The sequence below is a fragment of the Hemitrygon akajei genome, chromosome 5, assembly GCF_048418815.1.
Source record: "Hemitrygon akajei chromosome 5, sHemAka1.3, whole genome shotgun sequence".
Lineage (NCBI taxonomy): Eukaryota > Metazoa > Chordata > Chondrichthyes > Myliobatiformes > Dasyatidae > Hemitrygon > Hemitrygon akajei.
The window spans coordinates 167,996,785-168,009,036 of record NC_133128.1 but is presented as its reverse complement, the minus strand read 5'-3'; the positions used below and the strand labels follow the sequence as shown (position 1 = coordinate 168,009,036).

Sequence of the window (12,252 nt, the reverse complement as noted above, 5' to 3'; positions counted from 1 at the left end):
ATGAACAGGGTCTTAATGCTGTTTTACGGAGGGAATCCTGCACACCGCTGTTTTGGATTAGAAGAAACATACTGCTTTATCACCCTTTTTAATCACGCCAAATCTTTCACTCCACGTCATCCAACGTCACGTGTCCTTGCATCTGTCAAGCTGGTGCCAAGCTATAATGAGATATTTCCTGTGAAAACCTCTCACTGCTCTTGGGTTGTAAAAACATATTTGTGGCTTCAGCTGTTAGTAAATATAATTATTATGTATCTTTTTATTATGAATGGGGTTTAAGGAATTGAGGGGTGGCAGTGCATGCCATGTGCCAGCAAAATGTTGCGCTTGCCGTCTTGGGCACGTGTGCCGTAGGTTCACCACCCCTGTAGAACAAAATACCATTAAAAAGAGGTATTATATATCCAGACATCCCACCTCCCCTGGAAGTTCCAGGAGTCTCCTGCATATTGATAGTGGCTTCCTGATGCCCACAAATTATATACAATATCCTGGAAATCGATTTTTTTGAAAGGGAGAGGAAGAGGAAGAGCGAGAGCAAGAGGGAGCATCCTGATTGGTCTCTCTTCGTGCTAAGTAGACCTATCAGTTTTCTCTGTGGGCGGGCTTTACAGTCGACCTCAAAAATAATGACAGTGTTGTTCGCTGCACTGTTTGCAACAGTGACTTTTCTATTGCCCGCGGTGGGTTAAAATGTAAAAGACATGTTGAGGTGAGTTTAACAGGTGTCATTCATTCATTAGCATAGCTAACGTTATTTAAACTAGCTGGCTAGCTGCTAAGGAGCTACTCTATTGATGTCCTACGTGATGAGGCCAAACTCCCTGTAGACTTGCTTAAAGTTGTAATAGAATAAAAAAATGACTCTATGATAATATAAAATTATATAAGTACGTATCATAATGTCACATTTTCTGCATCTACCCAACTTGGTTTACAGATTAGACCCTTGGAGGTTGACTGGGGTGGGGGGGGGGGGGGGGTGGGCGTGCTACCTCCCTGAAATGAGTTTTTGCAGGGTGGGATGTCTGTATATCCTAATAGGCTTCTAGATAGATATATCCCCAGGGCCTGATGAGATGTACCCCAGACTGCTAAGGGAGGGAGATTGCTGGAATCTGACAGGTTTTAAATTCTCTTTACTATTGAGTTGTTAGATGACTGGAGGACAGACAAAGCAATGCCTTTATTTGAAGGATGGTATGAAAATGACAAGTAATTGCAGGCTTGTGCATCTAACTTCACTGGTAGGGAAGTTACTTAATAATATTATAAGGTACAGGTTAGTCTTCACTTTTTGGACTAGGTAGTTCAGCTAAGTAATAACCAAGACTTAGTATCCCACCAAACATTATAATTAAAGGAATCAGTTTGTTTGAGGTATATCTGAAAACCCCTGGATTCTGTTGGAAAGGTCTACAAACCAGGCAGCCTGTGAATTCACAGTGTATCATTGGCAAGAGTTAATAGGATTTCCTTGTTAAGTTAGATTGATACAAAAATCCCTATAGGTTACTGCAGGCATCTAACAGCAATGACAGTGGACGCCATCATTATTGCTTCCATAAAATCTTAAGTCATACAGGTCCCAAGCAGGTCTTGGGCTGGTTTGATAAACTTGTCTGCAGCTGTTGATCTGCACAAGAAAGTATGAAGATGCTCTCTATAGTTAATGGAACAAAGATACATCTTTAATCATGCACGCTAAATGTGCAATAATGTTGAGTTTTCTACACCTAAAGTTTGGTTCCAATGCATTTTTTAAACTTTTGCTGGTTATACATTCATTCTTATGAAAATTAGTTATTGTTCTATCTATGGAAATTAATAATGAAACAATTAGTGTGAAGTCAGTTTTTAATATGGTAAATTTTGTACTTTTGATAAAAAATAATGAATTCAAGATAAGTTTCAGATGATCCACAGAGAGGAGGATACCCTTGCAATTTGAAAATATTGAACAGATTATTTCATCAAGATAAATTTAGAATAGATTTCTGTATTTTGGAATAATCTGAAGGTTGCAGCGCAAAATCCTTAATATTAGGAAGGGAAGAAAACTTTATATACATGTTATTCATATTATTGTAATGGGTGAAATACATTTTGCACATAGCAAATACCTTCTTTTTCATAAAATAATACATATGGATTTAGATAAATTCAGATAAATATTTACATGATTCTTCTGTTGAATACTTACAGGTAAGGTTAAGTTGCTTGGACTCTATAAATATCTGCAAAAGTTGATCCCCTTTGTTTTTCCTCTTCCCAGGTTGAGCTGGTATTTTCCCAGTGGTGTTTTTGCTGGTCAGCTGATGGGAATAATGATAGCTAAAGCACTGGAATCGAGATAATTTCAAAATTTAACTGAAGGCCACAGTGCGACTACAACTGCATACAGCTCACTACGAACAGTAACCATGAGCTCTGAAGAGAAAACCATGTCACCGGCTCACAAAGGGTCAACTCCCACTCACAGGAGTGGGTCATCATCTTCCTCCTCTCAAAGGGAGAGCAGGCCGGTAAGGAGCTTTCCGAGTTTGTTCACTAATTCATGGAACTGACACTTCTTTTAAGATTGAAGTGACCTCTCTGAAATATTGTGGCCATCAGTGTTACAGAATTTAATGACTTTTCTCACCTTCCAGAACAATCTGTTCTATTGATAACTCCCCTCACATTGACCTTCACTGCACCCTCTGCAACCATTCAATCAGCAGTTAAAAATATTGATATAAAATTATAGTATTTCTGTGCTCTGTGGATGGCTTGTGTGTACTTTATATGTATAACTTTAAAAGTATCTATAAGAAAAAACATGGATGTGCTAATAGCAAAAAGGGAAGCGATCTACTTCGTGGCTGCCTAAGACAGACTTGGAAGTAGCTGCAGGTCGGAAAGATGATTTAATTGATTGTTTTTTTTCAACTTGTGATCATACAGAGGAGACAATTTACTTGCAGGGAAAGGATAAAATGAACTTGATAGAATGGTCCAAACCTTCTGCTTGAAAAGCAGGTGGCTCTGTGTGGAAATGTAACTTTGTAAAGTTTGTAAATTTACAAAAGTAAAATCTAACTGTGAGGAGGTTTGAGACTCCCACCTAATGTGCATGTTGCAAACTCCACACGGATTGCCGTTGACTGATGCTGGTGTCCTAATTAAATCTACTTGTTGAGCACAAATTTAAGCAGTTTCTTAAGTTTTCCTTTGGTTACTTGCTGCCCGTCACGCTGCTGGCTTTTAGGGCAGATACGAAGGTCCTCTATCACAGCTGTTGTTCAGGGCTTCCTTCAACACGTCAGTAGCTCAGATTTTACTGCTGTCAGTCAAGCAGCTTCCAGGTGGACGCTCAAGAAGACCATCACACTCAGATGTAGAAGGATTCTTCATTGCTGTTTCCGCAACAATTTTGTTTTACCAGTCAGGGTTGTTAGCTCTGAGTTACAGTGGAAAAACCTACCTTATAAACTTACACCAGGTTAGCCCCTGGATACAGGAACAGTGATCTTATTTATTTAAAAAGGAGAAAGACAATAGAGAAGATTAACTATTGTTAGTTTAAAAATTGTTGATTTGAATTAGTTTAATTGTTTTCAATGTTTTGACGCCTGGTGTTTATATTAGAGAAAGTTCAGTGATATTTATTTGTTAATAGATTTTGAATATCAAAGGTTTAACATCTGCTTCAGCTAAAGGATGTGATTTAACTCTATCAAAGTGGAGGTGTGATTAAAAGATCCAGCATTGTGCTTCCTTTCTGATCAAGTTGGAGTTGTCTTCTTTTAAAATTTTACTTCTCTCAAGTAAGAAAGGATTTACCAGGCAGCTGTCCTGTGGGTACAGATGGTGAGCTAATCAATTGGAAGTTTTATGTCAAATACTACTCAATGTTTAAATTGCCTTTTGAAAGCTATGGTAAATACTTCCAAACAGGAAGTTCCAGATTAAAGTTTTTTTTCACTACTACTTTAAAGCCCGGATCTCGGCTTGGATAGAAAGTAACTTGTTTTTCAAGGAACTCAGCAATGAGCGCCCGTCTCAGATAACTAGCCTTTCAAGTTTAGGTCAGAGCAGATTTGGTTTTGACGTCAGGCTCTGACCTGTAATGTTATCTCAGTTTCTCTTTCTTAATAAACAATGCCAGATCTGTCAAATGTTTCCAGCATTTTCCCTTTTCCAGATTTCCAACAACTTTTAAAAAATATTTTATTTATAATTTTCTACAAACTACAACGAAGAAAAGAAAATCAATAATATATATAGAAGGATCATTGCCATATAAACAAAAATAACAGTAATACATGTCTTAACAAATGAGCAAGTCACCCATAGTAAAAAAAGGAAACAAAAAGAGAAAAAGAAAGAAAAGCACCCAATCCATCACCTATCCTCCAAGCCAACCATTATATGAGATACACTTTTATTACCCAGAACTACATATTGTAATAAAAAAAGGGGGGGAAGCCTACTACCTGATCAGAAAAAAACAAAAGTCAAAAAAAGCTGGAAATGTACGGTCCGATTGTCAAGGGAAAATAGACTTACAATTAGGTAGCATCTTAATTATCTCCACTCCAACTGTTGATACAGTAATGGAAGTAAACACCAAAAAGCTTTAAGAGTTACAAACAAAGATTTACCTTAACAAGAAAAAACAATACATTCAAAGTTTGTAAATCTTAAAGTATAATAATGGTCTAAAAAAAACTTTACCCCAACCTTCCTGCTAGAGTTGATAAACCGAGAAAAAGATAATCTATAAACTCAGTTATACAGAGAAAAAACTTTAACGTCAAAGTAAGTAATCCAACCGAATCATAAAAATAAGAAAAAAAACACAAATAGCATCTTGAAACACAGGAAAAAAACCCACTGAAGAAAAATCCATTCGAGAGGAATTTGATCCAAACCCGAAACTGAGTTTAAAGGTACAGCATCAACTGCTGCTTAAGGTTAAAATAATCTAACCGGACAGAAAAAAAATCATCACTTTTAAAGAACTAAAATTATGTAAGATAGAAACTAAAATTGAGAAAATGGAAAAAAAACACTTCAATAGGACAATTCAACATAATTAAGCTACTAATTAAATAGGTGTGGCAACAGCTACATTTTAAATTTTAAAAAAATATCAAGATTTGTAAAAATTGGAGACTGAAGTCTGAAAAGAAAAACAAAAAACCATTCAAAGGTGTCGTCACTTCACGAATCGATATCAATTTTTTAATGCGACACCGACTCCATTTTGAAATAAAGTCTCCAAAGACCTTTAAGAGGTGTCTAATTACATAGCTTCACAATCAGCTCTATTTAAGGAAAATGAAAATGCCTATACTGAAAAATAGAAATCCATCGTATCGAAATATATTGAGTTAAATGGATAATGAAAAAGATAGAAATAAAGATTAGAATATTAGAAAAAAAATAACTGTTATCTAAACAGAAACGAAAAAAGGTTGAAAAGAAAAAAAAATCATATCATATCGTATCTGAGGAACTCGAAGTAGCAGATGGGCTATCAATGAAGGTCTGCGCCTCTGCAACCAAATCGAAACGTTTAAAATCGCCGTTCCTAAGCTTGATTTGGAGCTGGGCTGGATAGGCGAGAGACAGATGAAGTCTACGATCGTAGAAAACTTTCATTACTCTTCTGTATTCAGCACGTTGACTCATAACTTGAGGTGCATAGTACTCTACTAAACGGATAGCATGACCTTTATATTGAAGCGTTTTACATCAGCGAGCTTCTTTAATCAGTAAATCCTTGATGTGGTAATGATGGAGGCGAATTATCACTGGACATGGTCTCTGGCCATCCGCTGAGCGAGATGTAAAGATACGGTGTGCTCGATCAATCTCTGGAGGACTGGAAAGTATTTCGCTTCCAAAAATCTCACATAGAAAGTTTGAGAAAAATTCGACAGGAGATCCTCCTTCTACAGTCTCAGGCAAGCCGAGAATTCAAAGATTTTGGCGTCTACTCCTGCTTTCAAGGTCCATAACTTTAAGAGTTAACTTGCTATTATGCTCCTTTAGGGTAGAGCAAACTCTTTCCAGGTCTTTACAACGACGGTCTAGTTTCTCTGTGACTTCTTCAACATGTGATAAACGTTGAGCGTGATTCTACAGTGTAGAGTTGATTTTATCCAGTTTCAGTTCCAACGAACTAAATTGAGCAAACATATCTTGTCGGGTTTGTTCTAACAGCGACACAATTTCACTCAAGGTTGCTCCCGATGGAGTGTCTTTTTTTGCCGATTTAGTAGGCTGAGATACACTCATTCTGCAGCCAGCAACTTCAATAGTGGGAGGAAAAGTAAGAAATAAATGCAGGTATATGAAATGGAGCAGAGCAATAGTTTTAGCGACTTAAGCTACCGCCATCTTAACCGGAAGTCGATTTCCAGCAACTTCTTTGTTCTCTGTCTTAAAGTTTCAACTTTTTTCCTCCTCTCGTTCATTGTCCTCTGATCATACCTCCTTCAGACAGGTATTAATTAACAACCCTTTGCCATCTGCTTTCAGATGGCACGAACACTATTTGCATTAACTGGATTTTCTTAATTTCTGTCCTTTCATTGAAATTCCCTTTATTCTCCTCATATCTCCCACTTCACTATCAGATAAAGAATACTCATTTACATCAACTTGAAGCATCAACACTGTTGTTCTCTTCATAGAAGTTGCTGATCCACTGAGTATTGCCAACATTTTATCATTTGTAAACATTTACCACCAGGACCTCCTACTATAAATGTGTTCTATAATGGTGCCATCTAAATCGCATTGCCCTCCCCATGTTCCTTCCATTACATGAGTCTGTATTGTCCTACAGTCTGTTACTGTCCTGCTAATTGTTTTATATCACTTAACAAGTTTTATATCATCCATGGACTTTTAAATTGTATTCCCTGTATCCATGTCCAAAGTTTTTATATGTGAAAAGAATTGTCTTGCAGTTCAACCTTGTGGATCATATCTGCATATAATTTTCCGGAGAAACATTCCCTCAAAACTGGAGGAAGTCCAGAGCATAACTCTCAAAAAAAGTTGATATCACTTCAATCAAAAACACATTTCAGTTAATATTTGCCTTTCATGTATGCATGTTGGATATATCACCAAGGGAAATCTAATTCTGTCCTTGAATGTTATTTCTCATAGTTCTGCCATCAGTGATGTTAGACAAACATCTTTCTATTTGTTCTCATGTTTATCTCTATCCACATTTTTTGAATGGAAGTTGAGATTTGCAGACAGCCAGTTCTCTGACCCATATCCCCCTTAATGTGAATGCATGGATAGGATCAGAGTACTTGCTATATCTATACTATTCTCCTCCAACAACCAGTCCATCCATTGGGCTGGGTGACTTAATGCCTTTGAGTGACACTCCTTTCTATTTATTCTTATGTTTTCTCTTTTTATATTATTCAGTGCATTCTCTTGGCATCTATGTAAAATTAACTATACTTTTTTAATGTTACATAAAAAGTCTTTTTTTTCTTCAGTAAGGTCATCTGCTTTTATGTGATGGTTTTCTTTTATTCCTAATTAATCCCACAATTTAATAAATTATCCTTTTACTTTTTAATATTTATGTTAAGTTTTTGGATTCCCTTTCAGTTATCTATCTGTCCTTTCACATGAGGAATGATTTTGTAGCAAGGCAGAAGTGTCACTGTAACTTTACCGTTTAGAATCAGAATAGATTTTTAGACAATGCGTTTACCCACATGAAAATAAAGTATAATTTAGTCTAGCAGTTAAAAATTCATAAACATTATATTGTCCATTGTCATGGAGAGTGTTAAATGTTTTTTTTAACCTTTCCAAAGTTATAATGTACCTGAAACATGGGGAGCAGCCATGAGTGATACATAAATTAAAATCTAGCAGTCAGCTAATCCAATTACATCAAAATATGGTATTGATTCTGATAATGCATTTTTACAAGTAAGTAGTTTAGCTCAAACAAGGTATGCAAACAATCACTTTCAAGAAAAGCATAGAACAATCCACAACTAAGCAGGCAAAAGTGTTTTAAAGCTCAAGGTAAGTTTATTATCAAAGTACATATAAAACCCTGAGATTCATTTTCCCATGGGCATACTCAGCAAGTCAACAGAATAACAACTTTAAGAGGATCAATGAAAGATCAACCAGAGTGCAGAAAACAATAAATGATGCAAATGCAAATATAAATAAATAGCAATGAATAATGAGAACATGAGATAGAGAGTCCTTGATCATGAGATCATTGTTTGTGGGAACTTTTCAATGATATTGCAAGTGAAGTTGAGTGTAGTTATCCCTGTTTATTCAAGAGCCTGATGATTGAGGTGTAGCAACTGTTCTTGAACCTGGTGGTGTGAGTCCTGAGGCACATGCCTTCTACCTGATGGCAGCAGTGAGAAGAGAGCATGACCTGGGTGGTGGAGATTTCTGATGATGATGGATGCTGCTTTCGTGCAACAGTGTTTCATGTAGATATGTTCAATAGTTGGGAGGGTTTTACCCATGTTGTATTGGGCCATATCTGCTAATTTTTGTAGGATTTTCTGTTCAGAGACCCTGGTGTTTCCATACCAGGTTGTGATACAGCCAGATGATATATTCTGTACTATACATCCAAAGATGTCAATGTTTTAGATGTCATGCCAAATCTCCACATAATATAATTTTCTTGAGGCAACCACTAAAGTAGAGAGTAGTACAACTAATAATCAAAAAGTAGGCACAAGTGAATTATAAACATTTTGAGTAGAAAGCATATAAAATCTAGACATTAGAGAGCAACAGATAGCAAGAAGAAATTTTAATAGATTTACAAACATTAGATTAAATCAATAAATCAATTACCCAGTCAATAAATTAATTTTGTAGTCAAAGTTGTGAATTAATAACTTCATATTATAGTGACTGCATCCATTTGTTGGTGAGGATTATTAGTTTAGTAAGGAAGTTAGCTCAGACGGCATCATTGAATCAATAAATTACTTGGAGAAACAGAATTTTTAAACTAATACTTCCATGTCTATGCTGGTATGGACCCAAGTGGCAATTGAGTACTGGGAAACAAGGGTATAAAGAAGTTTAAATGGTGCAAAAGGGTCTGGAGTAAGAAATGGTTGGTGTGCCTCTGGACAAGAGCAGGGGACTGCATTTTGGGGCAAGGTGAAGGACAGATTCTTAGTTGAATTGCAGCCAAAGTAAGGATTTCATTTACATATAAGGCTGTCCTAGAGAAGTATTTTTCTTTTTCCCTTTCACTCTCCAAATCTTTTTAAAAACTAACAGACTATTTTGATTACTTCTAATATATTCTAATTTTGGCTCAGTTTCACTTATTTTTGATAATGATCCTATGTAGAAGCTGTGGATGTTTTACTTCTGTTAAGGTGTCTTTCTCTGGGCTTGAACCACGTTTAGTAACTACTTCAACGAAGCAGAGTTGTATATCCAGATTTGTAGATGCCGCATAAGTTAGGAGTAGTGCAGAAGGAAGAAGAATGCAAAGGTATCACAGAAATTAAACATTGGATTTGTGGGGGTTGTTCTCATTGGATGAAAGAAACATAACAGTGTTTTGGTTGATGGGAGTGTGGGGAGAGTAGGTGCTAGATGGTTAGTATGGACTTTGTGGGCTGAAGGATCTGTTTCTATGCTCTGTGTCTCTATCACAAAATAGTGAGAAATTAGAGTCTCGGATAGCAGTCGATGTTTTGAGAACCCAAGTTCAATGACCATTTAAAAAGCCCGATGTCTGTTTCTGGCTAAGAAGGTATTTATAATCTTTTTTTTTGAAAAGGCCTTGAACTGAAAACGTAGAAGGAAAAGGCAGCGTAGTCTAAGTATTGGAGCCTGGGTTGCTCAGCAAGGAAAATAAGAAGCAAGTTCTCATGAAAAAAATTGCTGACCTCCATTATTCTCCCTCTTTCAGGGTAGAGATCAGTTGATAGTTAATCCTCATGTTTTTACGAGAGAATTAAAGGTAAGATGGGTAAATGATTCAGATGAGTTATAATTAATTAGCGGAGCAGATGTGAGTCTTGAAACTAGCTTTTATTTTGTGATTCCCTGCATCCCATGTGGAATGTGGTTTGGATGGTGACCGTACACAGAAGTTTAAATTTGCTGTTTTTTGGAACAGCATGCACATGCTTTGTTAAAGTTATAGAGACAATATACATATCTCTGTACATACCTTGTGTTATTTTTATTTTTCAATAATGATTTGGTGGGAAGGGGGGAGTTCCATCCTCTGACTTTAAAATGAAAATTGAAGTTTCACCTTGGTATGGGAAATGGCTGAATTTCTTTTTCTGACATCTACCTAATGAAGTAATCTTAGAGAAAAGTTAGTATGTTAATGGCCTTGTTTTATCTAAATTAACCAAGAATACAATATTCAGAAATTGTAGGAAGATCGGATAGAAAGTACAGTTTTGTTTCTGTTTGGCTGTAAGTAAACTCAGAACTGTAATTTTTCTTTAATGGAGAAAGGAATGGCATACTATAGCTTCTTCTGCTCTGCCATCTGATTTCTGAATGGACATTGAACCCATGAACACTACCTCACTACTTTCTTATTTTCTGTTTTCGTACTACTTATTTTAATTTAATTACTTAATATACATTTATTAATTCAGTTTTTTTCTATATTTTTTCTGTTTGGACTGCTGCTGCTAAGTTATCAAATTTCACGACATATGCTGGTGATATCAAACCTGATTCTGAAGTGATCTTAAGTTGTGAGCACCTGATAAAGAGAAGGGAATGTGAAATATGAACAGGAATGTTTAAGCTGTGTTTTAAAAAAAGGATGTACTTAGTATAAGAACATTGAGTTGTACGCTGTGTTTTACTGCTTCTCTTTGTGTTACAAAATCTGTCAGTGGTGCTTGTGCGCAATTGTGAAGTGAACAGGAGTAGATTTTTGAAAAGAGGTTAGTGCAGTGCACACCTGTAATGAAGTATGCAGAACAGGTAAATAGTAATGTAATTTGTCTTGATTTGAGGTGGTATGTTGAAGGTTGTTGGGGGAACAATCAAGAATTTGAGGAGAAGCTGGGGAGTGTATGTTTGGCTTAGGGCGATAAAATGGTGAAAAGACTTATCACTCTAACTGGTTGTTCACAGCACAGGTGCACGTCCTGCAATTGAACATGACAGAGAGAATGAACAGGAACCAGGCTGCATGAGATAGAAAGAGGGATAGAAATCTCAGTAGGAAATAACATATTCACAGTTTCTTTAGAGACTAGTTGTCCAGATTGAATGTCCAGAGCTGCCAGTAGTTGTGGAGGGGTCTATGCCTTGAAATTTTGATGCATTTTGCCCTTTACATGTTATTCCTGAAAACATTAGTAATATTTTTTTGTTTACAGTGCATGAAAATAATGTATGTATCCGGTCAGAATAATTTATATTTCCAGGAAATGCACTTTAGTAAAAACATACAAATTTTCATTAAACAGTGCAGCGTTCAGCAATAATTGATGCAGATGAAGATGCCTGGTCGGAAATAATTTGCAGTTGGAATTCTCATTGATAAATTACCAAACACTATCAAGTTCGATAGGTGCATCCATATATCCTGGCTTTGTGGCTGATGATGTCACTTCATGTAGATGTGCTTTTGCTCTTGGGTAAATGAAATATTGTTCACAATTAGATATATAATGCTGGCACTTGCATTATTAATAGTTTGAAAGGTTTATAATATTTTGTTAAGCCTCTGATGCATTCTCATGCATTATCTGACTGGATTAGAGAAATTACAGTTGTTCACTTGATGACATTTTAAGGAAAGTATTCCTCCTCTCTAAAGGAGGCATTTATTAGTAAATTTCCCCCTTTTAAGGCCTCTTTGTTTCTAAATATTCTCTATTTAATTGAACATTGTGCATAAAACTAATCAGCACAGGTACAGACCTTTCAGCCAACAATATCGGTGCTGACCATAATGCCAATTTACACTAATCCCATTCACCTTCACATGGCCCCTATCCCTCCACCCCCCTGACAGTTCATGTGCCTGTCTGACTAGCAAGTTTTCAGATTCAAAAATTGACAAGAGTTTTGGATAGTGAGGGAAACATGATACCTTATGCCTTTGCCCTCTACTATATGACAATTTCATCCTGGGGGGTGGGGAAGGCTCTGATTATCTGCCCCTTATTCTTTTATATACTTTTATCAGTTATTCCCTTGGCCTTTTATGCTCTAGGGAAAACAATT

The 12,252-nt window shown here is 36.3% G+C and overlaps 1 protein-coding gene across 6 annotated transcripts in view; it reads left to right on the top strand.

Annotated features, from left to right (window-relative positions):
* The window catches only part of osbpl6 (oxysterol binding protein-like 6), a 161,961-nt gene that overhangs the window by 63,895 nt on the left and 85,814 nt on the right, over positions 1 to 12,252 (top strand). For all 6 annotated transcript variants that reach the window (XM_073047130.1, XM_073047129.1, XM_073047128.1 and 3 more), the window contains exon 2: positions 2,279 to 2,528. In XM_073047130.1, coding sequence (XP_072903231.1) covers positions 2,427 to 2,528 — 102 coding nt within the window. In that variant the 5' untranslated portion in view covers positions 2,279 to 2,426. The remainder of the gene's footprint in view (positions 1 to 2,278; positions 2,529 to 12,252) is intronic.